Here is a 23,782-nt window from a genome sequence, read left to right as displayed (position 1 = left end):
GCCTGGTGACATGACCTTCTCCTTATAGCACTGCCTTCCTCTCTGGGTCGCTCGACCTCCGGAACAGCGTGCCAACGAGGGAAGCCATCATTGGAGCTCCAAAGTTCTGGTCGACAGCAGCTAGAGAATGGAGAACATTATCAAGCAGAGGACGAAGGATCCGACACAGCCGTCCAAGAAGTTGAACAAAGACGAATAGACATGGCACGTGGAAGACGGGATCTCAAGATCGCAACGTTGCACGGAAGAAATGAGGACTGCAAAGGCAGAGATGTGAAGTCATGCTTCCAAACCGGTAACACATGAGAGAGCTCTATCAAGGAACACGATGCATAAAAAAATGAGGCTGGCAGCTCTGGCAGCTCTGGCAGCTGGCGAGCATGCGGAGCTGCCTAGGCTAATGCATGAGAGTGGTACTCGGTACCTACAAGAACCAAGAACATGTTACCCCGTTGCTCCACACGGTGCATTCACTAACGAGCTTAACTTCCTTGCCATGTGGAGAAAACAAAGCTTAGCGCCAGGCTTAGCAGAAGCTTAAGGTCACTAACGGCTTTGACTGCCTTCCTGATTCGTCTATCGCAAGCATTTCCCCCTCTTGTATACGTAGAATCCCCACGTCACTAGAACCATGCACGGTTCCTGGAGATCCTTCGCAGCAATGCTACCCCCACTGTTCCAGAGCTCCGGCCTCTCACAAGCCGGCGATTCCAAACCACGTTGCTTCTTTGGCCATTTTGATAAGCAGTTTCCCCCAGGCTTCTTGACAGCATGCCTGCATGCCTGCATGCAGCTCCCAGCTGAAGCTTCCAAAGCATCCTCGGCTTCGTTACCCCCGGTCAATTTTTGCCCCTCGACCCTGGTCGTTCCTTCAGATCTTCCTTTTTGGTAGCTTGCGCACGAGCACATTCTCAACCACGTTCCCATCTTGATAGGCAACCACGGCTTCAACAATGCACAACTACGTATTGCTTCTTGCTCCTAGCTTCATTCCGCATGCCCTTTGGATCCCGTCGACAAAAATGCCACAGTTCAAAGTCAAGGATTGACCGTCAAAGGGTTTGGCAGTCCGCCGAACATCCGCAATCCGTGGAAGGAAGACATGTGTAAAATCATGCGAAGTGCTTTTGGGAAGTAGCATGGCTGATAAACCATCGCACCACCCACCCTGAATCCATCCTCCCGACGAGCGTTGCTATTCCCGCTCTTCCCGTTCTGCCATTCCACCTAGCCCTCGTGCGCTGAGCTTCAAGAGCGAGTCTGTGACTCTGGTGCCAGAATAACCTTACCCATCACCCAAGATGCTTGTCTCATTGTTCAGGTCTATCTTTCCCCGACGTTATGTGCCAGTTCTCGAGCCAGCCGCAAGCGATCTCAGCGAGAAGGAGTTCGATCTCGAGTCCACGAGATCCGACACGTCAGAGGCAAGCACACTTACCAGCAATGAGAAACCGTCCTTTAAGGCGGACTCAAGGGTCATCTCGGATGCCATAATTGGCCTCTCAGACGGCCTTACAGTGCCATTTGCTCTCACAGCTGGACTGTCAGCTCTTGGGGATACCAAGGTTGTCATCTATGGTGGACTCGCAGAACTCATCGCGGGAGCCATCTCGATGGGCCTGGGAGGGTATTTGGGAGCTAAGAGCGAAGAGTGAGCCCACATCTGTCTTTTGCCTGCAACGAAAATGAGCCTAATTGTTCAAACCCAGGGAGTCTTACCACGCCACGCGAAAGCAGACAAAGAATCAAATCCTGAACAACCCAAACGCCCTATCTGACAGCATTTCAGCTATGTTCGAGCCTTACAACCTTCCAGAACCTCTGACAGCCGACCTTACGACTCATCTAGAAAAATGCGACCCCGAGAAGATGGTCAACTTCATCATGTCCTTTGAGCACGCCCTTCCGGAGCCTGCTAGCTCCCGAGCGTTCACCTGCGCTCTGACGATTGCCCTGGGTTACTTTATCGGAGGCTTTGTCCCTCTCTTACCGTATTTCTTCACCGATAACATCACCACCGCTTTGATCTGGTCTATTGGGACAATGGTCCTTGCTCTGTTTGTGTTTGGATACGTCAAGACCTGCGTGAACGTTGGCTGGCGCAGCGGCAGGCACATCTGGCAAGGCGTGCTAGGCGGTGCTCAGATGGTTTTCGTCGGTGGTGCGGCCGCCGGAGCGGCGATGGGCCTTGTTCGAGCCTTTGACTATCATCCTGCGAGAGGCTAAGAAGTCGGTTCAAATGTCAGGAATGGCAATACAAGTTCGCAGCCCCACTAGCAAAATACGGAAGTTAAGAAGGTCCAAGTGTAAGCAAAGCACTGTCGGGGTGAGTCGCTCTTGGTTCTCCGATTTCACCTTGTATAGCAACAAATAATAAGGGATTTTCTAGTTCAACCCATTTTCTGCCTCAACTCTTCAATCTCCAACCTTCCGTTTTCTCCCCGCACGGTTCTCCCCCCTTCGTGACTTGGCGAGAAGATGACAAAATACTGGTTCCTCGGCGAAACGACCTCGAGTCAAGTCGCCGCGGAGATTTCTGTAACGGGGAGATTATGTGTATATAAGAGTTGCGGCCAAGCGGGGCCCGGTTCCAGGCGCCTTCCGTCTCACCCGCGTCATTCAGGCTGGCCCGTTGACCCATGGCGAAAGCATTTTGCAGCACATCAAGCCTCTCGCTTGAGAAGGCAGGCGTCTACATTGGTGGCGGGTCGTTTCGTGAGGTTTTAACGCCGAGAAAGAAAGATGGGCAAACACAACTCCAGCGGGGACCGCATCCAGAATGGGCCACCGTCTTCACTCTGGACTGGACCCCAGAAGAAGAAAAGAGACTGGGTTTCGCAAACTCGGCTTTCGCGCTCCGTTCCCTGCGTGGCACCATCTACTTCCTCGCCTACATGGACAGAGCCAACCTCGGAGATTTGAAGATTCTGGGCCTGGGGACAAGCTCCTCTATCGAAGGCGCTCTGGGGATGTAGGGTTCTGACTTCAGCTGGGCCGTGTCCATCACCTACTTTGCCGTCACCGCAGCCGTCCTACCCTCGAACATCTTGATGAAGGAGTTTCCTGCAAAGTACTTCTTCCCCGTCCTCAAGGGCTTCTGGGGCACCGTCGTCATGTCGCTCCGTTCACGAACTATCCGGGACTCCTGGCGGCGCAGGTTTTCCTCGGCATCCCCGATAGTGCCGTTGTTCCTGCCTGTATTATGTACTTCTTCTACGCGGTATAAGCCTTCGGAGAGAACATTCCCGCGTTGGCGCCTTCCAAAGCGCCAATGCTCCTGCCTGTGCAGTGTGGGCGTTCACCGCCGCCAGGATTACGCACCTGCACGGGCGTGATGGGCTTGACTCCTGGCAGTTTGTCTTCATCATAGAAGGCGTCTTGCTCATCGCCATGGCGCCCGTCTTGTTCCGCCTCCTACTGGCCTTCCCGGAAACATCGAGGGCGCTGTCTCAGAGAGAGCGGCACATCTCCAACAGCCGGCTTGACTGGGGATCAGCGAGAAAGACCGATGTCAGCTGGAGCTGGCCTGCGTTTCGGCGCATCTTCAAGCGGCCGTCCACCTGCGTCTTCTTCATCTCGTGCGTGTCGCTGTGCATGGTCGGCGTCGCCCAAGCCACCTTCCTCCCGACCATCCTCAAGGTCTTCCTCGGCTATTCGACCACAAAGTCCAATCTCTACACTGCAGCCTGCAACCTGAGCATTGTGCCTCTGTATTGGGGGAACGGAAACTATATATTCAATCTAAGAATACTGGGATATCTCCGGTCGAATATATGGCATAGTTACATCCACTCACTTGTTATCTCCCAAAGTGCTTGTGCCAATCGAATGCAAGTATCCAGCTTCATGGTTATGGCAAGTTCCTGGCCATCTGACGATATCTCAAAATCAGCCTCACCAAGGTGGTCTTCAACGATACGCCTCCACTTCAAGAGCAGAAGCTTTTCGTTCGTGGAGCTTTCCCAGCCACTTACGATGGACTCCCCGTGAGTATATATGTAAGGGCAGATTCCCACAGTGATCAAGGGTGGCCCTGATTTGTCACGGCTGACAGCTATGGCCAGGCCATCGCAGTCAGCCGGTCGAAAACCGAAGCTCGTACACGACAAATTGGTTCTCAACAAGTACAGCTGGTCCCCGGTCCGGATATGCTGTGAGTCCAGCACAACTGTCTCTCCTTCTAGCGTAATGCAAGAAACAAGTCGTGGGTTGTACACCCATTCGTCTAACTCATCGCTGGCCAAGGTGCCTGGTGATTCCGGCTCGCTGTTGATCACATCCTCGTGAACCCCTTGTATAACTTGCCCAACTGTTCCCATTGAGGTCTGATATACGACTGTCGAAAAGGTTCTTTCTGTTTCCAAACAATATCGATGAAGCTCCAGGAAGATGGCAAGATCTAACGCAATCCGGAGATCGGGTACTTCATCGTTTCGATGGCAAAAATCAACGGTCTTGGTGTGTAATTCGGCCAAGGACACATTATAATCCACATCTAGACTTCTGACTTGCTCCGAGCCAGTTGGGCTTTCCAGCAAACCCAGAAGCGCGTAGACACGATCGCGCTTGTCTTGGCAGTCCATGTATCCGAAAAGATGAATGACGGTGGAAAGGTGTTCAAACGTTGGCGTGCAAGCTTGCAAGTCCCAATATAACTGGCAAATGAACCTCCAAGTCTCCAGATCTGGATAGTCGCATTCCAAGTCTGTTACTTTTCGACTCCAGACGAGAGTGTCCTTGAGATCGTCATCCACGAAGAACTCAAGGTCTTCCCCATTCTCGAGAGTCAGTGACTTCATTTGCTCCCATTCCATGATTTTGTCACCACACATTAGGGAAACCTTCTTTGCTCGAGCGATTTCTTGAACGATCCAAACGCGGCGAAAATATGGCCTGCGCACAATATCAAGCACAGCTTCAATGTCGCTCACGGCGTCGGTGTCTCCTTTGTCAATTCCGCCAACTGCGTCTTTTGCGTCTCGTCCGTCCTGAGCCATGTCAAAAAGCCGGTCGCTTTGGACGGAACTGGTGCCGAGCCAGATGAAGACCTCAGCTGCACCGCCGTAAATTCTGTGCATCAAGTGGACTTGGTGATTGCGTTCGGGGATGCTTGACTGATTGATGCAAATGGCGTCCACCCAGAGATACCCCGTCCATTGCATTCTATGAAGCTGCTCCAGGAACTCAAAGAGGTTCCTCCGAACCCAGACCGTTCGCTCATTGACCGTGATACTTCTTTCGTCCCCAGCGTCTCCCCAGGCGTACGACAGCGCGTGGTAGCAGCCTTGAGCGGCGTCAATTGAAGTCGTGAAGAGTTCGAAGGTAAGAGGCAGTGCCGGTGATCTCCTACGATCCACCTTCAAGAGTCGAAATGCACTTCGAGTCTTCAATGGTGAATATTTAAACGATGAACAGCCCGCAAGTTGGCCATTGCTTTCGGATCGCACTCTTTTAGTCACAGTCCAATCGGTCGCGTCGGCGGTGTGCCGTCTTTTTGGAGGCATCCTTGTTATATGGAAGTCTTCCTACTGTAAAACTTCTGCGATATAAAAGCAGGTGAAGCAAAAGATACTCGGGTCCGCTCAGTCGCTACTACGGCATTTTGCATTAAAATCCAGGATGTCAGGATGTTTTCACAATGAGAACCAGTCGTCGTGCAATGTGGCTGTGTTGGGCTCAGAATTAGGCAGCAGGAAACGGACTTCGACCCAGGGACGCTCTACGGTTGCGCCAACTGTCCACCAGTCCGGCCAAAAAGGTATACCACCCTTGCTTGCGTTGTGCTGTTGAATTCACGTTTTTCCTTGACCTCGGCGCCGTCACCTCGTCGTCGCTTGTTTTAGCCAATTCTTGGTTGTTGATCACTCGTTTCTATGACTCAAGTAGGAAGCCCCTATTATTGCCTTACTATCGACTAGCTTAAGGGTCCCGTTTACGGACTTGTCTACCCCTACTACTGCCAACGGCAGGAAAAGAAGCTAAGAATAGCCCGCCTCTGAGAGTGTCTAACTCTTTGATTCTTCAATGGTGCAGCCTCGTCCGGTCCACAGCAGTCTGTCAGTCTATCTGCTCGTGGTGGTTCACAGTCTAGCCAGTCCCCTCGCATCCCTCTCGGGCGAAGAAGCAGACCCAGACCAGACCTGCACGTCCGGGATCTCGGCGTAGTTCGCAGGGAAGAGCACAGGACCCGACACCTTCTTGGACACTTTCCCCGTCGCGTTCTTGGGCAGCTCGCCATCGACGACGCGCAGGATCGTCGGCAATTTATATCTGGCCAGCTTGCCGGACAGATCCTTGCGCAATTGAGCCAGCGTGAGTGCCTTGCCGCTGCCGCTGCCGCTGGGGTGGCACGAGTATGTGGTCTGGTCGTCGCGCAGGCTCACCGCGGCGGCGATGCGCTGGCCCCACTCGGCGTCCTCGACGCCCACGACCATGACCTCGTTAATGTACGGCAACCCCAAACACTCGCGCTCGATGTCCAGGGCCGAGATCTTGTAGCCGCCGCTCTTGAGGATGTCGACCGATGCCCGCCCCAGGATGAAGTAGTAGTCCCCCTCGCGCCGCGCGATGTCGCCTGTCTTGTAGAATCCCTCGGCGTCGTGCGCGGCCCGCGTTGCTGCCTCGTCAGAGAGGTATCTGTGGATAACAAGGGTTAAGGGAGAGAAATATCACGGGTTCTTGGAAAGACATGGTGTGACAATGGCGTAACTGACAAGCAACACAATTGCTTCGAATCCAAAATTAACGTGTCAAACGGTATATGATGGGAAGCACGGGATGTTTCGATTGAAGAGAGGGACAATAGCGTACTTACCCCATGAACATACTCGGACTCTTGATCAGGAGTTCGCCTTCGTCTCCGCCGTCAGCGAAGCGTACTTCCACTCCAGGAGCACACGTGCCCACTGAGCCCGAAGGTGTGTTGCCAGGCTCCAGGGCCATTTTGAAAGCAGCCCCGGACTCGGTGCTTCCGTACCGCGTCAGGATACGTTTGCCGCCTCTGAGGGTCTCCCAGAACTCCTCCACCGGTCGGGGCAGGGCGGACGTGCCGCAGAGCATGCCCCGGATCCGCGTCGCCGCTGCGGCCGCCGTGGCGGGGTCGAGAGACGCAGTAGGAGGAGATGAGGAGGGAGGAGCGCTTAACCTCGACGGAACCGCACGGCTCTGCTGCTGCTGCTGCTGCTGCTGAAAATGGCGCATCATCCGCACATACATGGTCGGTACGCCGGTGAAGAACGAGACGCCGCCCTTCTTCCACCTGTCCCATGTCCACTCGGCGCTGAACGGGCCGCTGCGGAACTCGATGCAGGCCCCGCAGATCAGGAACGGGAAGAACGACAAATATGCCCCCGTGGCGTGGTGCACGGGCATCAGATGCAGGATGCGGTCGTCCTCGGTCACCTTGTAGTGGTCGGCCAGGGAGCGCGCAACTTCGTGAATCATAGCCCGTCGGTGCAGTGCGCCCTTGGGCTTTCCCGTGGTGCCCGACGTGAAGATCACGGATCCCGGCGCGTTGTCATTCAGCTGCCTGTCGGAGGAGCTTATGATGTCGTGCGGCTGGTAGTGCCAGCTCCGGAGCGACGGCGCGATGAGGATCTTGCGAAAGTCAGGCTTCTTGCGTTGGCTTCGGATGGCCTGTTCCAAGTTGGTGCCCTGTTGCTCAAGGTTTGAGGCAGTCAGGACAACCACGCACTGGGCCTTTTCTAGGAAGTAATATGCCTCCTCCAGAGGGGCTTGAGGGCCTGTCATTCAAATTGTCTTAGTTTCTTTCCGCTTCGCTTCGAGCCCCGAAAAACCTGTCTCCTGGGAAGCTTTTGATATGCTTACTGATGGGAACCACGACCGCTCCTAATGCGAGGACACCGAGAACTGCAACGGTGTATTCGTAGCCGCCAGCAGCAAGAACGGCGATGAAGACACGTCCGCTGCCGTGTGCCAGGTCTTCTCTACTTTTCTTGTCCAGGGTGTCAAGCAGGTCATTGCGTATTTCCAGTACGTCCGTCAGCAGTTGTATACGAGACTTCTCCACGCCGAGGTTGACGTCGGAGATGATGGTTCTCGAAGGTGCGTCGTGGGCCAGCCGCAGCAATTTGTTGAAGAACGGACAATTGGGCAAGACATTCCTGCCCCGGTGTGATGGCACGAGGTCGGTACGGTCTGGTAGTTGCATTTTGCTCAGTTTCCGTTTGGGTTACGAAGCCCCAGCAGATCAAATCAAACAGGAAGAACAAATGGTTCTTGTCCCGTACAACTCAGCAGCTCCCACGACTTTAATGAAGATCACGAAGAGAGACGCAGGAAGGCGAATATCAGAGCTCAATACTGTCATTGAAGCTGAGTAGGTATCGAGTCTGTTGTAGTCAGGTTCGACCCACATATCGCCGAGGGGGGTTGTGTGAGGAGGACAAATCCCCGCTCACCGGCCTACGAATGCCGAAAAGGAGGAGAACTGAGACGGAACCGAGCAATCGAAGGGGAATTTGATCCATTTACCGACTTCGATTTGGAACACTTAGAATACCTTCGGGCGGCGGTTTCGAGGGCGATTTGGTACATGTTGGATTCCCTTAATACTTTGGCAGAATAGCTCGGGGAGTAAGGCTGAGGAGTGGTCGGCCAGGTATCCTTTTACATTTGTCCGTGTCCGATTTGATGCATGTCGCAGGCTGAGACGAGTTGCACGGCGGAAGGACGGCTAAGTCTCTGCCATCGCTTCCGAAGCCCCTCTGCGACCATCGGCGCCATGGCACTGCGCAGGCAAGTACGTGGAAGGAAGACGAGATGGAAGTTGGGAAATCGACGGGGCACAGGGCTGAGCAGCCTGGACGCCAAGCAGGGAATTTGTAATGACGCCAGAATTAATAGTAGCTGGAGGTTATAATGACGCCAAGAGTCGGCGGATGTCCCGCCCATTTCGTCTTTTCCCACGGATGCCTCCCGCAAAGCCGCTCAAAGAGACTGCAAATTTCCACCGAGAACCAATTCACAAATCCTTCAACATGATCCAACCTATCTGAATGCATTTGCCCATCTTGAATTCACGGTCCCCGACTTTCACAAACCCCCATCCTTCGTAGATCTTCTGGGCCCGGAAGTTTCCTTCCCAGACACCCAACCACAATCTCTTGTAACCCAGACGCCTGGCTATGCATTCGATTTGGCTCGCCAGGAGCTTTCCGACTCCATTACCATGGAATCTTGTCGAGACGTACAAGCGCTGCAGTTCAACCACGGACTTGATATCGGAAATGCAGGGCTCTGAGGTGCCTTCTGACAGTTGGGCGAAGCCGATGATTTCCTCCTGCCCGCAGTCGGCGTCACCATCGACTGTTGGGGCGTTGGAAATGGAGGAGTTATTGGAGCATGCAACGAGAATATGCTTCGTCGCACACCGAATGTACTCTTCGATAGTCTCAACACTGTACGCCTCGGTCAGGTAGGCGTTCAGATCGTTTGTGGGAATACTGAAGCCAAAGGCCGTCGAGAAGACAGTTGAACCCAACCGTGCAATTGCCGGTGCGTCGGCGAGTGTTGCTGGTCGAATAGTGATTGTTGGCTTCGTTCTTGGTGGCAGAGAGTCGACATCTACCGGTTTGGATCGTAGCTGAACAGCTGCAGGTGAAGGGATATGAGCATTGTAAGGGTAATCTAGATATTCTGAAGTTGCAGAAGAAGCAGTTGGTGGTGATGTTGGGAGAGCAACTGGTTGTTGGTGCTGAACAAGCATTTCTGTTGATATTCTGACAGCTCCGTATATGGCGTATCTGCTGGATTGTACCCAAGGTTGATACAATAAACGCTGGAAAAAACCGACGAGATCAAATGATTCTATTCATCAACAAAAGGGGCTGCTCAAGTGTGTATGTTTATCTCTACTGGGAACGCCCTTGACCGTCAGATGTACCTTTGGGACGCAAGCAAGATAAGCCATTCACATAAGCGGGCAAGAAGAGAGCCGACTCTGCCCTACGCCCTACGCTGTACAGTCTCTCGACCCACTTAAGAAGTCAAATCGTTCTAACGCTCGTTGAGCATGGGGCAGGGGAGCGGGGGAAAGAGAAAAGCCTTCTGACCCGTGTGTAGCTGTACCTCGTACTTTTTTCTTCTTCCTTGTTGGGCTGCACTAAGTTAGTACGCCCTTTGATCACCAACCAAAAAGGCCCTCGCAATGTCGTGGCAAGGTTTGCGCCCTTGCGACGATGATTGACCGGAGATCAGAGCGCCTTGGGGTAAAAAACAATGAATCAAATGACCGGACATTTCCGAGGTCGTTTTATTATGAAACTTTTACTTCAACAAAAAGCCCAGTGCGACAAGGGGCATACAGACTCCCATACCGTGAATATCCGACTCCTGGCTAGGTCTTTGGAAGAGGAATAAAATTGATTCTCGCCGATAGTTAGAACAACACACTCATCCAAGAAGACATGCGACGATCACACAAGGCGTGTAAAATATGTTGGCTCACCAATTTGCACATTTGGCGCCCTGACGACTACTTCTTCTTTTTATTCCCATCCTTTCCATTCTTCTCATCGCCATTGCTTGTATCCTTTCCTTTATCCTCAGCCTTTTCTTCGTCTGCTTTTCCCTCCGTGTCTTCGGACTGGTCTTCACCCGACGTGGGCTCGCTGTGCCCCGTCACCAGTCCTTGCCAGACGGCGTAGCCGAATAGGAGGCCACCGGACACAAATGTGATTTTGAGAAGCGTTTTCGCAGGTCCGCCGTACTTGAAGATCCAACTGGCGAGCCATTGCATGGCAGGAGTGACCAGCTGCTCTCTTTCTTTGACCAGGTCAGGATTCACCGTGCATAGCAAGGCCAGCAAGGCTACCAAGATCAAAATCAAGGTGATGACCGTCACGACCTGAATGACGGCCAGCAGAATTGCAATGTCTTTGGTCGTTTGGAGCACTTCGAATCCAGCAGCAACTAGCGGCGTGACTTGCTCAAAGGCCGAGTGAATCTCTTTGGAGTAAGGGAGCCCCATTGTGCCAGTAGTTTAGGACTCGGTGGTGTACTTGTAGGGGCACTATATCTGTGGGGTATCTGGGATAGGGGAATTTCTGGGAAACTTACCGGAAAAACGGGTTGATCCTATGCCACGAGGTGGCGATCTCATGTTTTTATAAACAGGGACAACGATATGGAGGGGGGAATTGAGGGATGTCAACGTGATGTCATGAACCACATGGACAAAACTTCCCCAGCGAGACTCAGCCTTGTCACCCCAGCCTTGTCGTCCACAGCCTCGTCGCTCACAGCCTTGGCTTGGCGAGGATCTGCGTGCCTGTGTTTCTCCAACCGTGTTCAGATCGAATTGACACTGACCAGGATATCAACACGGACACTCTCTTTACATTCATGACTATCTAAAGCACGGCGTTGGTGACATCTCACGCACTTCTCCTTCTCTTTGGATCTCCTCTCGCACCAATTCTCCTCGGACCTCTCGCGTCGCCATGCATAGTGCTCTAAATCGACTCCAATCAACCTTCGGGTATTTTACCAGCTGCGCCTTTACTCTCGCTTGCATAATCGCCGTACTCTCCGTAATACCCCTACCTGCTCCAACGGGCTCGCCAAGCGCCTCAATATCCGTCCGGAATGTCCAAGTCGTGAAAGGCCGTCCGCACTATTACTCCCCTAAGCGCGAAGAATACGCTCAAATCAGATTCGATCTTGACGCCGATCTATCAAGCCTGTTCACGTGGAATACGAAGCAATTGTTTGTCTATGTCACGGCAAACTATCCTGGTGGGAAGAGTGGGACAGGTGGAATGTCTGAAGCTGTCATCTGGGATACGATCATCCCTGCAACATCCACTCCATGGTCCTGGCAGAATTTGAAGCAGACCTACTTTCCCGATAAGAAGTCAAAATCTAAGAGCAGGAAATCCTCGAATACAAAACCCAAGACCAAAGATCTTGTCAAGCCAGGCGTTATTTCTTTGAAGAATCAGAAACCAAAATACCAAATCACCGACCCCAGCGGTGTCATCAGTGAGAGGGGCAATGCTACTCTGCAAGTCAGTTGGAATGTGCAGCCTTGGGTGGGCGCTCTGGTCTGGGACAAAGGATATCTCGGCGACAGAATCGGAAAATGGGCTCCTGGTAACGTGGGCAGAAGTGAGATCTTCGAATTTCCTCCACTGAAGGGGGCAAAAACAGATGTGGTCAAAGACACGGAAGGGCCAAAGACCCCAAAAGTCGGCTCAGCTTCTCCGGTTGTTGAGATATAACTGCAATGCGATGGTCTCTCATAGACCCCCGGTTTTTCTCGGTTCTTCGGCGACTGGAGCATCTCATATCATATCTTGAAGTTTCCTTCAAGAATCAACGCACCAGAGAGGCTAGCACAAGAGTTTTTAACTGTGGCCGAATGTATGAAACTCAACCTTGTGCCCTTGAGCCTCCTGGCACCAGCGGTTCCTTGAACCTATTCCAGTGAGGTCTTGTCCCGGATCTCTAGATGTGTCTTCCCTGGCTTCGACGAACGGTCCAGATTGCGAAGCAGAGGTTCCGTCTTAGCGAATGATCTGTCTTGGGTTGGCTGTGGATTTCTTTGGTCTCCAATGAGAGCTTTCTGAAAGGCCATCATCCGTGTTTGTTCGGCTAAAAAGGGATGAAGGAGCGACATGCACCCGCATACAAGCCCGAAGCACATTACCTAACTTCGTTCTAGGGTCTTGCGCCCAGCACCAAAAGACGGGGTTACGCGGTACAACGTTTGCCTTAAGTCCTTGAACGCGAGCGAGCCAACCAGATAATAGCCGGCTTTTGGCGGTGCGAATCGATGCCTTATACACCCAGTTCGCCGTTTCCATGTGGACAAATCAGAATTTGTATGTGTTCCATGGTATAGAGAGCCTCTAGATATATAATCGAGGCCGGCATCCACAACAGGAGCGTCTTCAAACAGGGTTAGCGCTCGTTCACATCTGCGATTGATTTCGGCAGCTACGAGTTGCACATCCTCTCAACCATGTCTCTGAAATACACCAACAAACTGCAGGGCAAGCGGGTGGTTATTGTTGGCGGCACCAATGGCATTGGGTTCGCCGCTGCCGAAGCAGCTGTAGAATATGATGCAATTGTTGTCGTGGCAAGTTCCAAGCAGGAAAAGGTCGACAGGGCTGTTGAGAGAATCCAGAAAACATATCCGGGCGCGGGAGATCGGATTCGCGGCAAAACCGTGGACTTGAGTTCGGCCGATGTGGAGGAGCAGATTGTGGCTCTTTTCGAGTTTGCGACCGACGGCGGCAAACACAAATTGCATCACGTTGCAGAGACAGCTGGTGGGACCTTTGGTGTAATGCCTCTGGCCGACGTCAAGCCAGCGGGCATTGCAGAAGTCTACAAGGTCAGAATCACCGGCTGCACGATGCTTGCAAAGGTGTCTAAGCGATACCTCGAGATCAGCCACACATCTTCTTTCACATTGACCAGTGGTGTGAGCGACGCCAAACCGACAGTTGGATGGACGGTTATGGCGCCCATTGGGGCGGGCAAGAGAGGGTTGACGCATGCCCTTGCCAACGATATGAAACCTGTCCGCGTCAATTGCGTGTGCCCTGGAGCCGTCAAGACGGAACTGTTTGATAGTTTGGGGGGGGAAGGACTGAAGCAAATCTTGGACTTCTACACGACCAGGTCATTGATCAACACTATTGGTGCCCCAGAGGACCTGGCCGAGTGTTATATTTGTGTCATGAAGAACAACTTTATGACGGGGCAGGAGATCACTGCGGACGGGGGATTTCTGCTGTGCTAGCAGAAGCTTCATAAGCAAAGGACTGGAGTGAAGCAGACGCCCATAGCTAGAGAATAAATGCAGATCCATTGATACGACATCGTGAAAGCAAAGACGTTCTTTCCAGTGGCTTTGCCTGTCTAACATCTGTATGTGGCACATGCGCTCCATAGCCCCCATCAACTGCTCATATGACTTCAGATCAGGGGGACGAGACAATACGAGTGTGGCGTTCTACGTCCAATGACAACCGTGGAGCTAACGGCGTGTATGACACCGTCGATCAGGCTGCCAGCCTCGTCTAATAGTAGTAGCCTTAAGATCGATTCGGCCCCCTTCTCGCTCTCAGGCCAAGTAATCAGTAAGACAACTTCCACGGACCACATGAGAGACACCTGGCTATGATATATGATATACACACTCGAATCGCGCCATGAGCAACTGGCTTCACCGCATCCTCTCGGAGCCCGTCTCTGCGCCCGCAGTGCCCAACGGCGGCGGCGGCGGCGGCGGGGCGGACGGGTCGTGGCCCCAAACGCCGCTGACACCACGCACAGCAGCACGGATGAGAGACCCCAACGCGCCCGACTACCGCTACCAAGTGAACCAGAAATGCATCTACGAGCGACGGCTGCCCGGCGGGTCGTACATCACGGCGCACGTGCAGCGGCTGCAGTCGGGCTTCTACGACAGCCCCGTGATCCACGAGGACCGCATCGACAACGTGCGGTTCGTCGCCATCAATTTCGTCTTTCACCCGAGCTCCAGCACGTTCCGGTTCAAGAGCGCCGAGATCAACATCGCGCTGCACCACACGGGCGAGGACAAGCGGAATTCGTTGCAGGTGGTGGTCCCCGGACTAGCACCGGCGCCGCCGCCGCCGAAGAAGAACAGCCACGATCATGGCACGCAGACCGAGACACTGCCGTCCAACGCGCTCGTCAAGAGCAGTGACTGTCTCCGTGTCGCGCCGCCGCCGGGCTTCAAGCCCTCGCGGCCCAAATTCCTGCGCCACGCGCCGCACTTGCTCTACGGCGGCATCTCGCCGGAGACGTTGAACTGGAACTTCAACCTGGCGGGGTCTCTGGGCGTTTCGCAGGGCCCCGCGAGCGCGAGCTTCAAGCCCTCGTACGGGGTGAAGAGCAGCTACAAGATCTACGAGATGATGAAGATCCAGGGGTCCGTGCGGACGCTGAGGTCGTGGTCCGGCCGCGAGTACGACATCGAGGACGGCGAGCTGGTCTGGACGCTCGAGGAGAACAAGCTCCAGAAATCGGGCTTGCCGCGAGAATTCACCTTCGTCATGCTTCTGACAAAGGGCAGCGGCGGGTTCGAGCAGAGCGGCGACGTGAGGCTCGAGATCGACGTGCACCCGAAAGTCACCGGTCGGCTGGGCGCGGCGTATCCGTCCCTGATCACAAACTTGCACCAGTACCAGCCCTTTAAGCGCGGAGTGCTGGACCTGGACGAGGAGATCGGGCAGGTGTTTGAGCCGCAGATCAAGGGCAACGGGTTCAATTTTGCCAACATCGCGACCAGCTTTGATGACTTTGTCTGGTTGCCTGGTACGGCGTATTCGACTTCTGATGCTGGCGTGGCTCAATCGCCCACCACCAGCGGCGCAGCACAACAACAGCAGCAGCAGCAGCAGCAGCAAGCTCCCCAACAGCAGATAATGGCCCAGCAAGGATCCCAATTGCACCACCGCTCAGGGACCCAGCAACAGCAACAGTCCCAGCCCCATGCAGCGGCGGGCGGGAGCGGCGACACGACGCTCAATCTGAGAGTATTTCTGGAAGGCCCCTCGCGCGGTACCAGCGGGAGCCCCGTGCCCTTTCCTTCCCACCAGCAGGTCATGCAGCAACTAGTCCCCTACGTGAACCTCAAAGTGCCCCCTCCGAACCCATCGCGCGCACAATCACCCTCGGTGAATACGACAAGCGGCGGCTCGCGGACCTCCAACTCGACGACGGGGCCCCGGCGAACCATCACGATCGGCTCGTCAAAGTCGAGGTCCGTCCGCAAACGGCGCTCGCGTACGGGTCTGTCCGGCGAATATCATACCAAGGAGTCACCGACGGAGGAGGGGAAGACGACAGAAGAACCGCAACGCTCGCGGGGCCAGGGACAGGTCATCTCATTATCGGCTGGTGGCGGTAGTGATAGTGGTGGTCAGAGAGTGTCCCCGGCTCCGGCACGACCCTTTTCGTACCAAGAGGGGGAAGGAGGAGGAGATGACTTGGTCCACGACCGCAACGCTGTCGCCGCGGCCGCGGCCCCTTCCTCTGCTTCGGAGTGGCCAGAACACAATCCCAATCCCACTCCAAAGCCGCAGACGAAGAACGCTTCAACGACAACGCCACTCTTCCGTCCCTCGAGTCCCGAATACGCCACGCCGCCGGCATACCCGCGCCAGCACCCGCAGCCTCGTCCGAACAGCATGCCCGGCGGCCTCGACGACACCCTTGTGGTCTGGGATGAGGATGCGCACAGCCCGGGCACGGGCAGAGTCTGAAGCTGAAGCCGAATCCGAGCCCGCTGGCGACCGCGACATGACTTACGATCTTTACTTTTTTCTTTTTTCGTCGCTTCTTCTGTGTGCTTGCATATAACTGTAAGAGTCCTAACTTCGGTCTTCAAAGACCCTGGTGGATGGGCAAGAAGGAATGACAACCACCCATGCGGCTGTGCGTTAAAATATACATACCCATATATAGAAGGCATGGTCAAAACCAGTAATGATAATGGAGTATAGCGGACAACGGACAGCGGATAGGGAACGGCGGCGTCAATGGGAATGGAATGACCGAAACGTGAAGCTCAAGTCGATCCTAGTGCAGTCTGAACAAGGTCAGTTGAACAGTTCAATTCTACTGGTAGAGTCGATGTCGATGTCGCTTTTGATTCCACATGCAGGGCACCCGCCGGTAGTATTTCTATCGAGGCTCGCACCTTGCCCGTAGCAAAGGCACAAATGCCCCCCAAAGCATGTTTGTGCCCATCAATTAAGGGGTATCTGATTTCTCCAAGAATATACACATACATACATACATTCGTCACCCTTCGCTGATCTCCCATGTTCCTTCGCGCCGAGTCTCAACTTGTGACCGCTCCAGTTGCCTTTCTCAGGCGGGCGACATGCTCATGGGTGCGCCGTCTTCACCTTCCGACTCTCCATCTTCGTTTTCACGCTCCATCGTCCTCTCCGCTGGCGCATTCACCTCTCGGCTTGTGGATTTCGCTGTGGGATTATCACCATTGGCCGGAGGAGGAGGAGGCATGCTTCCTTTCAAGGCTGCTTCGTCATCCAACCTAGCCTTTTTGTCGGCGACTGGTGTCGGATCAGGGAGACCGGCCTCGCGAGCTTTTCTCTTCTCCTTCTCCCGGGCGTACTCCTCTCTTCTCCGCTCCTTCTCACGTTTGTCATTCTCCCTCCTATGCATCTTGCTCTCAAACTCATGCCAATCGCCCTCGACGTTGGCAAGCTCCACCGGTTGTTCCGGTGACGGCCCCTCCGACGTGAAATACTCGTGATTGAGCACTTGCTCCGCGTTGAGGCGCTTCTTCGGGTCGTATTTGAACATGTTCTGCACTAGATCAAGACCAGCGGGCGTGAAGATGTCTTTGAACATTGCTTCAAACATCCGCTTTCTTCGATCGACCGGCTGCATGAGCTCAAACCAGGGCAGATCCACAATCCCCGGCCAATCTGATCGAGTCGGTGTTCCGAGGACGTTGTACACTTTATCCAGCTGGCTGAGCTCCCCACCTTCTCCTGGGAAGATCGCTTTCTTGGTAAACATTTCCACAAAGACGCAAGCCGCAGACCATATGTCCACCTCAGGTCCATATTGAGTTTCACCCAAAAGAAGCTCCGGAGGTCGATACCAAATTGTGATTACTCGATTCGTGTAGTCGAGTTTTCGAGACTTGTTGTAGAACCGTGCCAGACCAAAGTCGGCGTATTTCAGTTGGCCAGTGTTAGATATCAGAATGTTGGCCGCCTTGATGTCCCGATGTAACACACCCCGTCGATGGAGATAATCTAGGCCATCAAACATTTGCTTCGCCAAGTCCTTCTTGTGCGCGGACGTGAGTTTAAAAGATGGATGGTTGATGAGTCCAGTCAAATCATGTGAAAGGTACTCAAAAACCATGAAGCACTCGTTCTTCTCGACCATGACCTCCTGTAACGCGACCACGTGCTTGTGTCGTAAATGTTGTAATAATCTGATCTCGCGCACGGCTGTAATGGGGAACCCGTCTCGTTCACCTTCCATTCGAATCTTCTTCAGTGCAACTTTGTCCTTTGTATAGATATGAATGGCCTTGAACACTTTTCCATATGTGCCTGCACCAACAACAGACTCGTTGCCCGGCTTTCGGTAATATATAGATTCGGATTCTGCAAACTCGGGAGGCAGTGTGGGCCGAGATTTGATCTCTTTCTTGATCTTCTTCGAAGGCGGGGAACGTGATCGGTCTGGCCGGCGGTCTTTTGGAGGTGGATGTTGATGCGGCGGATGTGGACGGTCGTTGGGATGCCGTCGATCTTGTTGGCCCATAAATTTCCGGTCATTGCCCCGAAATCCGTGTCTGTCGTCGCGGCGGTCGAAATGCCTGTTCTTGGGGCCTTGCGGTGGTGGCGGCCGATTGTCTGGAGGTTGGAATGGTCCTTTTGGTTTTGAAAAATCTGCAGCAGGTTTAGCTGGAGCCTGAGGAGGAGCTTTGGACTTGAAGGCGAAGCTAAATTTGGAAGCAGCCGGTCCTCGTTGGTCATTACCCTGTGTGTTCTGATCTGCGTTGTTGATCCTGCTGTTTCCTTGATCCTCTACCTGCAATTCTTTAGACGGTCTAAAGGGGTTCTCATCTTCGACCGGAGGTGCTTCTCGGTCGTCTTGTGACGCGGTCTGTGAAGGAGCTGGAGATGTTTGAGATGGACTCCCGTGTCCGCCTTGAAAGTTCTGATTTTGCGGTCCACCTTGTTTAGGGCCCGGTGCTGTCCATTGCAAGTTGTTGAAATGTCCACCTCGGCCTCGGTGCCGGGGGCCGTGGAACCTCTGGTCTTGCTGGAAGTGTCCACGAGGACCATGTCCACGACCACCTCGATAGGGTTGTTGATAACCGTGTTGATTACCTCCGTAGTGGCCCTGTTGGTTTTGATAGTAAGGATTAGGATTGTTTACACCGCCTGGACCGGAAAAGCTATTTTGCCGATAAGGAGGAGAGGAGTTGTGCATTTGCCTGGAAATCGTATTAGCAATGTAAAGGCTCTTCTAGGAGTATAAGGGTACTGACCCATGATGACCTTGGCCTCCCCAGCCGCCTCGCTGATGATGATATGGAGAATTTTGCGGCGGAGAGCCGTGGTAAGAGCTGTTGGAAGAGTAAGGCGGAGAACCACCATACCCTTGGTGTCTATTTTCAGCATATGGTCTTTGTTGCCCTCGATTCATCCCATAGTTACCACGTGATGGGTATTGGCCATCCATGGAGCGGTTGTCGTTATCGTCGACAACGGAAGGAGCTCTTGAGGAGGGATTATTTTTGTTGGTAGAGGGCCGGCCTGGGCCAGGTGGAGGACGTAGTGATCGCTGAATCGAATTCACGGACGATTCTCGAGTTTTGATAGATGAATGTTTAGACTCGGGGCGTCGATGCGGAGATGATCTGGCAGGTTGACGAGGGGAGATGGATCGCTGATCGCGTGCGCGGGATGGCGAGGACTCTCGTTGGCCGACAGGATTGTGATTGCCACGATCCGGGATTTGAGATCTGAAAGCAGGTGAACCGACTCGAGATGGACGCGGAGGAAAATCCCCAGGTGGTAAAGGAGACGGAGGGTCTAACAGACCCCTGTCGTCGATATCAGAAAAGTCCCGGCTGCGAGCACGTCTTTGGCTTTCGAAGTTAGTTCTATCGCCCCAGGCAGGAGAAGGGCTTCGAGTACGCCTCCGTTTGGATGATGGTGTTGGTGAGAAGTCCCGGGGTCTCCCAGGTCGATCTCCAAACTGCTTTCGAGGTGGTGGGCGATGGTGCTGCTTGGGCTTTGAGAAACGACGGGGAGGCGAAACAGAAGACTTTCTACCATGCAATTTCCTGGGATCTCCGTCTCTCGAAAATCGGCGCTTCCGACGTGGTTCACGAGGCGGCTGATCAGGGCGCTGCCTTTGATCCAAAGCCGCTGAAGATTCTCCTCCTGGAGGTCCAAAATGTGGTGGTGAGTGAGGTCTGCCGCCTGGTCGATTTGGGTCTCTGTCCCGTGGTCGCTGATGTGGATGTCTCGGGCGCGGATCCTCTTCGCCTCGCCAGCGATTCTTCATTGAGGGGCTCCTTCGAGACCTCGCCATGTAATGCGGAGCGGCATTTGCGAAGATGTAGGAGGGGGAGATTCGAGGGTCTGTGGGGGAGTAATGGTCGTAGCGGTGGTGCTCGTGAGACGGTGGATTTGGATGTTGGGTGAGTCCTGCGCAGTTTGGAGATTCAGCGACGAGCCACCAGCCAGCCAGATGCAGATGCGGACCATGGGTTGGGTGCCCAGGTGAGGATCCAAGGACTTGGCACGCCTGTGAGAAAAGCGGCGAGATACGCCCCAGTTCGCCCCAGTCGGGATCGAGTCGAGGTGTTTGGCACCTCCAGGCCGTCCAAGTTCCGGGGGCGTCTAGGGGACACAGAGCACTCACCTGTTGCTGGTGCAGGCTGCCACTCCCGCCCGCCCTGACGTCCCGTCTCCCTCTCCATCCCACTCGCCATCTCACCAGCGCCGTCGTGCTGCATCAGCCTCTCTTCCGCCGCTCTTTTACCTTTTTTTCTGCCCATCACTCTGAATGACTCCAGATGTGATGATGGCTGTGATCTACCACTCAAACTACAATCGCCGGCGTCGTCTTTGTCGGGAGAAGTGCATCAACAGTGCAATCTCACCCTCAGTCGTAGTGCCGCTTTGTTGGCGGCGATTCAAAGGGCGTGAAGAGGTCAAAAGGCCGAGCGTCAGACTGCACTTCAAAGTAACAGTACAACGCGCGACAGTCTATCTACGTGGGTTTTCTTTCTCGGCGCTCTCGGCGCTCCCCTCGGACGACAAGCAGAAAATGCCAGTCATTGTCCTTGACGCGCTTGCACTGGGCTGTTCAATTGCCTGTAGTAACACGTTGAATAACCTTCCCCCGATCGCCATAGATGTCCGCTGCTTCACCCGGGAATTTATGCTCGAGTAAATCAGACATTGGCCACAAACAGGCCGCAATATCTGTTCACATGGCAATGACATAGATGAAATCTGCATGTAAGCTTGCTCCTCCTAGACATAGTCAGCAACGATATAGAGATGCCCACAGGACATTAGAGCGCGAGAGGGGAGAAGTCGCAGGTCAGTCCTGTTAGCCAGCACATAGTTGAGCAATTGTAGACTCGAGCCATGAGACTAGCAATTGTAGATCCAGAGAAAATGGTTTGTGATTGTCGAATAAAGCATAATGCCAACATGACGATGAATTGTCATGAAATCCGATGGCTGTTCTCGGCCGGCGGGCTTCGGCCTCCGGGTGGTGCGGATATCGTGCGAACAAACGGCAAGGGACAATGATGAGCGTTGACAGCAGAACTACATATCCAAAAGCCTTGTCGCCACGGATGTTGGGCGCACTCAAGGCTTCCGATACTCCAAATCCGGAGAACGCAGGTACCGGACATGTGGCTGTGGACGAGGGATGTGACCGCTGACCGCCTAAATTGACCTTTTGACAATTCACTCCAGACGACCGACCATCATATTTTGCTGGGCTCAATCAAAGAGGGATAAGGCGGATCCAGTTCTTGGGACAAGAGATAAGAATAGGCACAATGGCTCTGCACACGACATCTGATGCACCCGACAGTCTACAATGTACAGGATTGATGGTCATGAAAGACGTTGAGATGCAAGGAGAGCGATCCTGCAACTTTGGCTGCCAAGACACTAGTGAAGGTGAGAATCAAGGAAGCTGGGTGTCCGGAGGAGCAAACGCGCCCCGGAGGCACAATTTGATACGCTCCGCTCACATACGCGCTTTCTACTCGATACAAGTACGTCTATCTGCTCTAGCTTTCGTAGTCATCTGATCAAACCGCAAGAACATCTCTCCTCAGAGAAATAATCAGCTCGCGGGATCAAATCCGGAAGTTGATCATAGATAAGTGCGAGGCAGCCATCGGGTTGGGTTGGCCTTCCTTGTGAGTCGTGACCATCTAGCCCTACTTCTTTCCTTCCTGCTGGAGTAGGGCTCCAGAATGAACACGAACCCAGCATTGCTGTTGTCTCGTAGGGAATGTCTTTCTGAAGCGCCGATGTCGCCCCTTTTGTCTCTCATTTCCGCTGATGATATCTGTAGCTCGATCATGATGCAACACAATGTTGGCTTTGCCATCAGAACTGCCGTGTCGGAATCTGGTTTCATAGTTGGCCCTCTTTGCTCACGAGTCAAGGCCGTCACCCGTCCACACTCATCTTCTCACCAACCCCTTTCTCTCCCATCAACTCGCATCCTGTCCTCACAACGCCAATCATACCACCAGTCTGCACACCCTCACTTCCGCCTCCTGCCAATCTGTATTCAATTTCTGCGAGCCCCTGTAACCACGTCACTCTGGTCGCGGCGCTAACTTCGAGGTTCTGCAATTCTTCGGCCAGCGCAGTCAATATGTCAGCCAGTGCGAGCCCTCGGCTACTCTTCAGGGCATTAATCGTCCTGAGACATTCCGTCAGATCTGGCGTGCTCAACATTGTCGTCATGATTAGCCGGATATCTTCAGGATGTGGCGCCGCGATACAGTTGTAAATCGTGTCGTTCGTAATCAGCTCGTATTTTATCTCGGATTCCGGGACGGGTGGCTGCCCTCGCATTGGGAGTGGCCGAGACCCGGCGTGGCAGGCTTGAAGAACATTCAATGCTCGACGCATGTCGCCCCTGGATAGTTTGACCAATGAATCAACTGCTTCAGGCGTGATATTGACATTCTCCTGTGAAACCACTTTGTCCACTAGCCGACGGATATCTGCTTCCTTTAGCGGCGAAAACCGAAACCGTGTACATCTCGATAGCAACGCCGGAGACAGCTTGTGTGTGTAGTTTGCAATAATGCAGAATCTGGTGTTGGCCGTGTATTTCTCCATAATCCTCCGAAGGGCCATTTGTGCCGCGGAGGTCATTGCGTCTGCTTCGTCGAGCACGATCAGCTTGAAGGCGCCTAGGCCGAGTTTAGGTCCGCCTGGAGTCTGTTGCGTCGAGGTACTGAAGATCTGCTTGGTCGAGGCAAAAGTTTTGATCTGCTCGCGAACCACGTCGATGCCGCGGTCATCGGAAGCATTGAGTTCCAGGACCATCTGCCTCATGTTTTTGGGCCCGTATATCTGTCGCGCCAGCGCCAAGATGGTCGAAGTCTTTCCGGTACCCGGCGGGCCATAGAAGAGGAGATGTGGTAGTCGGTTATGTTCGATAAATCTGTTGATTGTAGCGAGGATATCTTGGTGGCCCGAGACATCGTCGAGGGTGTTTGGTCGGTACTTCTCCACCCTAAAGGTCCCGTCAGCAACAACTCCTTCACTTTCAAACGCACAAGAGACGGTGGTCATACCATGGTAAGTTGTCCTCTGCCTCCACTGGCAAGTCCGCAGCGATTCGCTTCTGCTTGCCAGCTGCGTTGTCTGAGCTGAATAGGATGGACTTGTCCTTGGAAGGAGGCGCATCCAAGTCCATATCATCTTCGTAGTCCGACATTGTGAATCAAATTGTGAAACGTTCAACTATTGCAAAGTGTTTCTCGGAAGTACCATTGTTTGATCAAGTTGATGTCAGTATTCCCTCCTCACGACGCGCCTGCGCCTGCGGAGACGCGTTAATTGAAATGCGCTTTGGCCTCCAGTGCGCCGCCCTATCACTTCTACATCCCCGCACAATGATGCCAAGCCGTGATTGCGGGCGCAGGACATTGGGTGCGACGCAGTGGTGAACTTGCAGGGTGCCATCCTAGGACGAAGTGCTCTCAATTCAT

At 53.7% G+C, this 23,782-nt stretch overlaps 11 protein-coding genes across 11 annotated transcripts; 5 read left to right on the top strand and 6 right to left on the bottom strand.

Moving 5' to 3' along the window:
• Positions 1–1,301: 1,301 nt before the first annotated feature.
• Positions 1,302–2,226, top strand: Z520_05979 (uncharacterized protein; the record flags this gene model as incomplete). The annotated part of the gene is made up of 2 exons (XM_016776482.1): positions 1,302–1,651; positions 1,710–2,226. 2 exons carry the CDS (start codon positions 1,302–1,304, stop codon positions 2,224–2,226), a joined length of 867 nt encoding a protein of 288 aa, XP_016632801.1.
• Positions 2,227–2,639: 413 nt separating this feature from the next.
• On the top strand, positions 2,640–2,975 carry Z520_05978 (uncharacterized protein; the record flags this gene model as incomplete). Its single annotated transcript, XM_016776481.1, has 1 exon — positions 2,640–2,975. The coding sequence occupies one exon, from the start codon at positions 2,640–2,642 to the stop codon at positions 2,973–2,975; it is 336 nt and encodes a 111-aa protein (XP_016632800.1).
• Positions 2,976–3,007: 32 nt separating this feature from the next.
• On the bottom strand, positions 3,008–5,504 carry Z520_05977 (uncharacterized protein; the record flags this gene model as incomplete). The annotated part of the gene is made up of 2 exons (XM_016776480.1): positions 3,008–3,213; positions 3,797–5,504. 2 exons carry the CDS (start codon positions 5,502–5,504, stop codon positions 3,008–3,010), a joined length of 1,914 nt encoding a protein of 637 aa, XP_016632799.1.
• A 576-nt stretch (positions 5,505–6,080) lies between these two features.
• Positions 6,081–8,170, bottom strand: Z520_05976 (uncharacterized protein; the record flags this gene model as incomplete). The annotated part of the gene is made up of 3 exons (XM_016776479.1): positions 6,081–6,636; positions 6,815–7,742; positions 7,828–8,170. The coding sequence occupies 3 exons, from the start codon at positions 8,168–8,170 to the stop codon at positions 6,081–6,083; spliced, it is 1,827 nt and encodes a 608-aa protein (XP_016632798.1).
• An 813-nt stretch (positions 8,171–8,983) lies between these two features.
• On the bottom strand, positions 8,984–9,727 carry Z520_05975 (uncharacterized protein; the record flags this gene model as incomplete). The annotated part of the gene is made up of 1 exon (XM_016776478.1): positions 8,984–9,727. The coding sequence occupies one exon, from the start codon at positions 9,725–9,727 to the stop codon at positions 8,984–8,986; it is 744 nt and encodes a 247-aa protein (XP_016632797.1).
• Positions 9,728–10,495: 768 nt separating this feature from the next.
• Positions 10,496–10,990, bottom strand: Z520_05974 (uncharacterized protein; the record flags this gene model as incomplete). The annotated part of the gene is made up of 1 exon (XM_016776477.1): positions 10,496–10,990. One exon carries the CDS (start codon positions 10,988–10,990, stop codon positions 10,496–10,498), a length of 495 nt encoding a protein of 164 aa, XP_016632796.1.
• A 472-nt stretch (positions 10,991–11,462) lies between these two features.
• Positions 11,463–12,242, top strand: Z520_05973 (uncharacterized protein; the record flags this gene model as incomplete). The annotated part of the gene is made up of 1 exon (XM_016776476.1): positions 11,463–12,242. One exon carries the CDS (start codon positions 11,463–11,465, stop codon positions 12,240–12,242), a length of 780 nt encoding a protein of 259 aa, XP_016632795.1.
• Positions 12,243–12,985: 743 nt separating this feature from the next.
• Z520_05972 (uncharacterized protein) lies at positions 12,986–13,774 on the top strand (the record flags this gene model as incomplete). The annotated part of the gene is made up of 1 exon (XM_016776475.1): positions 12,986–13,774. The coding sequence occupies one exon, from the start codon at positions 12,986–12,988 to the stop codon at positions 13,772–13,774; it is 789 nt and encodes a 262-aa protein (XP_016632794.1).
• Positions 13,775–14,186: 412 nt separating this feature from the next.
• Positions 14,187–16,268, top strand: Z520_05971 (uncharacterized protein; the record flags this gene model as incomplete). The annotated part of the gene is made up of 1 exon (XM_016776474.1): positions 14,187–16,268. The coding sequence occupies one exon, from the start codon at positions 14,187–14,189 to the stop codon at positions 16,266–16,268; it is 2,082 nt and encodes a 693-aa protein (XP_016632793.1).
• Positions 16,269–16,878: 610 nt separating this feature from the next.
• Z520_05970 (uncharacterized protein) lies at positions 16,879–19,245 on the bottom strand (the record flags this gene model as incomplete). The annotated part of the gene is made up of 2 exons (XM_016776473.1): positions 16,879–18,997; positions 19,052–19,245. The coding sequence occupies 2 exons, from the start codon at positions 19,243–19,245 to the stop codon at positions 16,879–16,881; spliced, it is 2,313 nt and encodes a 770-aa protein (XP_016632792.1).
• A 2,975-nt stretch (positions 19,246–22,220) lies between these two features.
• Positions 22,221–23,508, bottom strand: Z520_05969 (uncharacterized protein; the record flags this gene model as incomplete). Its single annotated transcript, XM_016776472.1, has 2 exons — positions 22,221–23,304; positions 23,366–23,508. The coding sequence occupies 2 exons, from the start codon at positions 23,506–23,508 to the stop codon at positions 22,221–22,223; spliced, it is 1,227 nt and encodes a 408-aa protein (XP_016632791.1).
• Between the last annotated feature and the right edge of the window lie 274 nt (positions 23,509–23,782).

Source organism: Fonsecaea multimorphosa (genome assembly GCF_000836435.1).
Source record: "Fonsecaea multimorphosa CBS 102226 unplaced genomic scaffold supercont1.10, whole genome shotgun sequence".
NCBI classification, from domain to species: Eukaryota; Fungi; Ascomycota; class Eurotiomycetes; order Chaetothyriales; family Herpotrichiellaceae; genus Fonsecaea; species Fonsecaea multimorphosa.
This window is presented reverse-complemented; position numbering and strand designations above follow the sequence as displayed.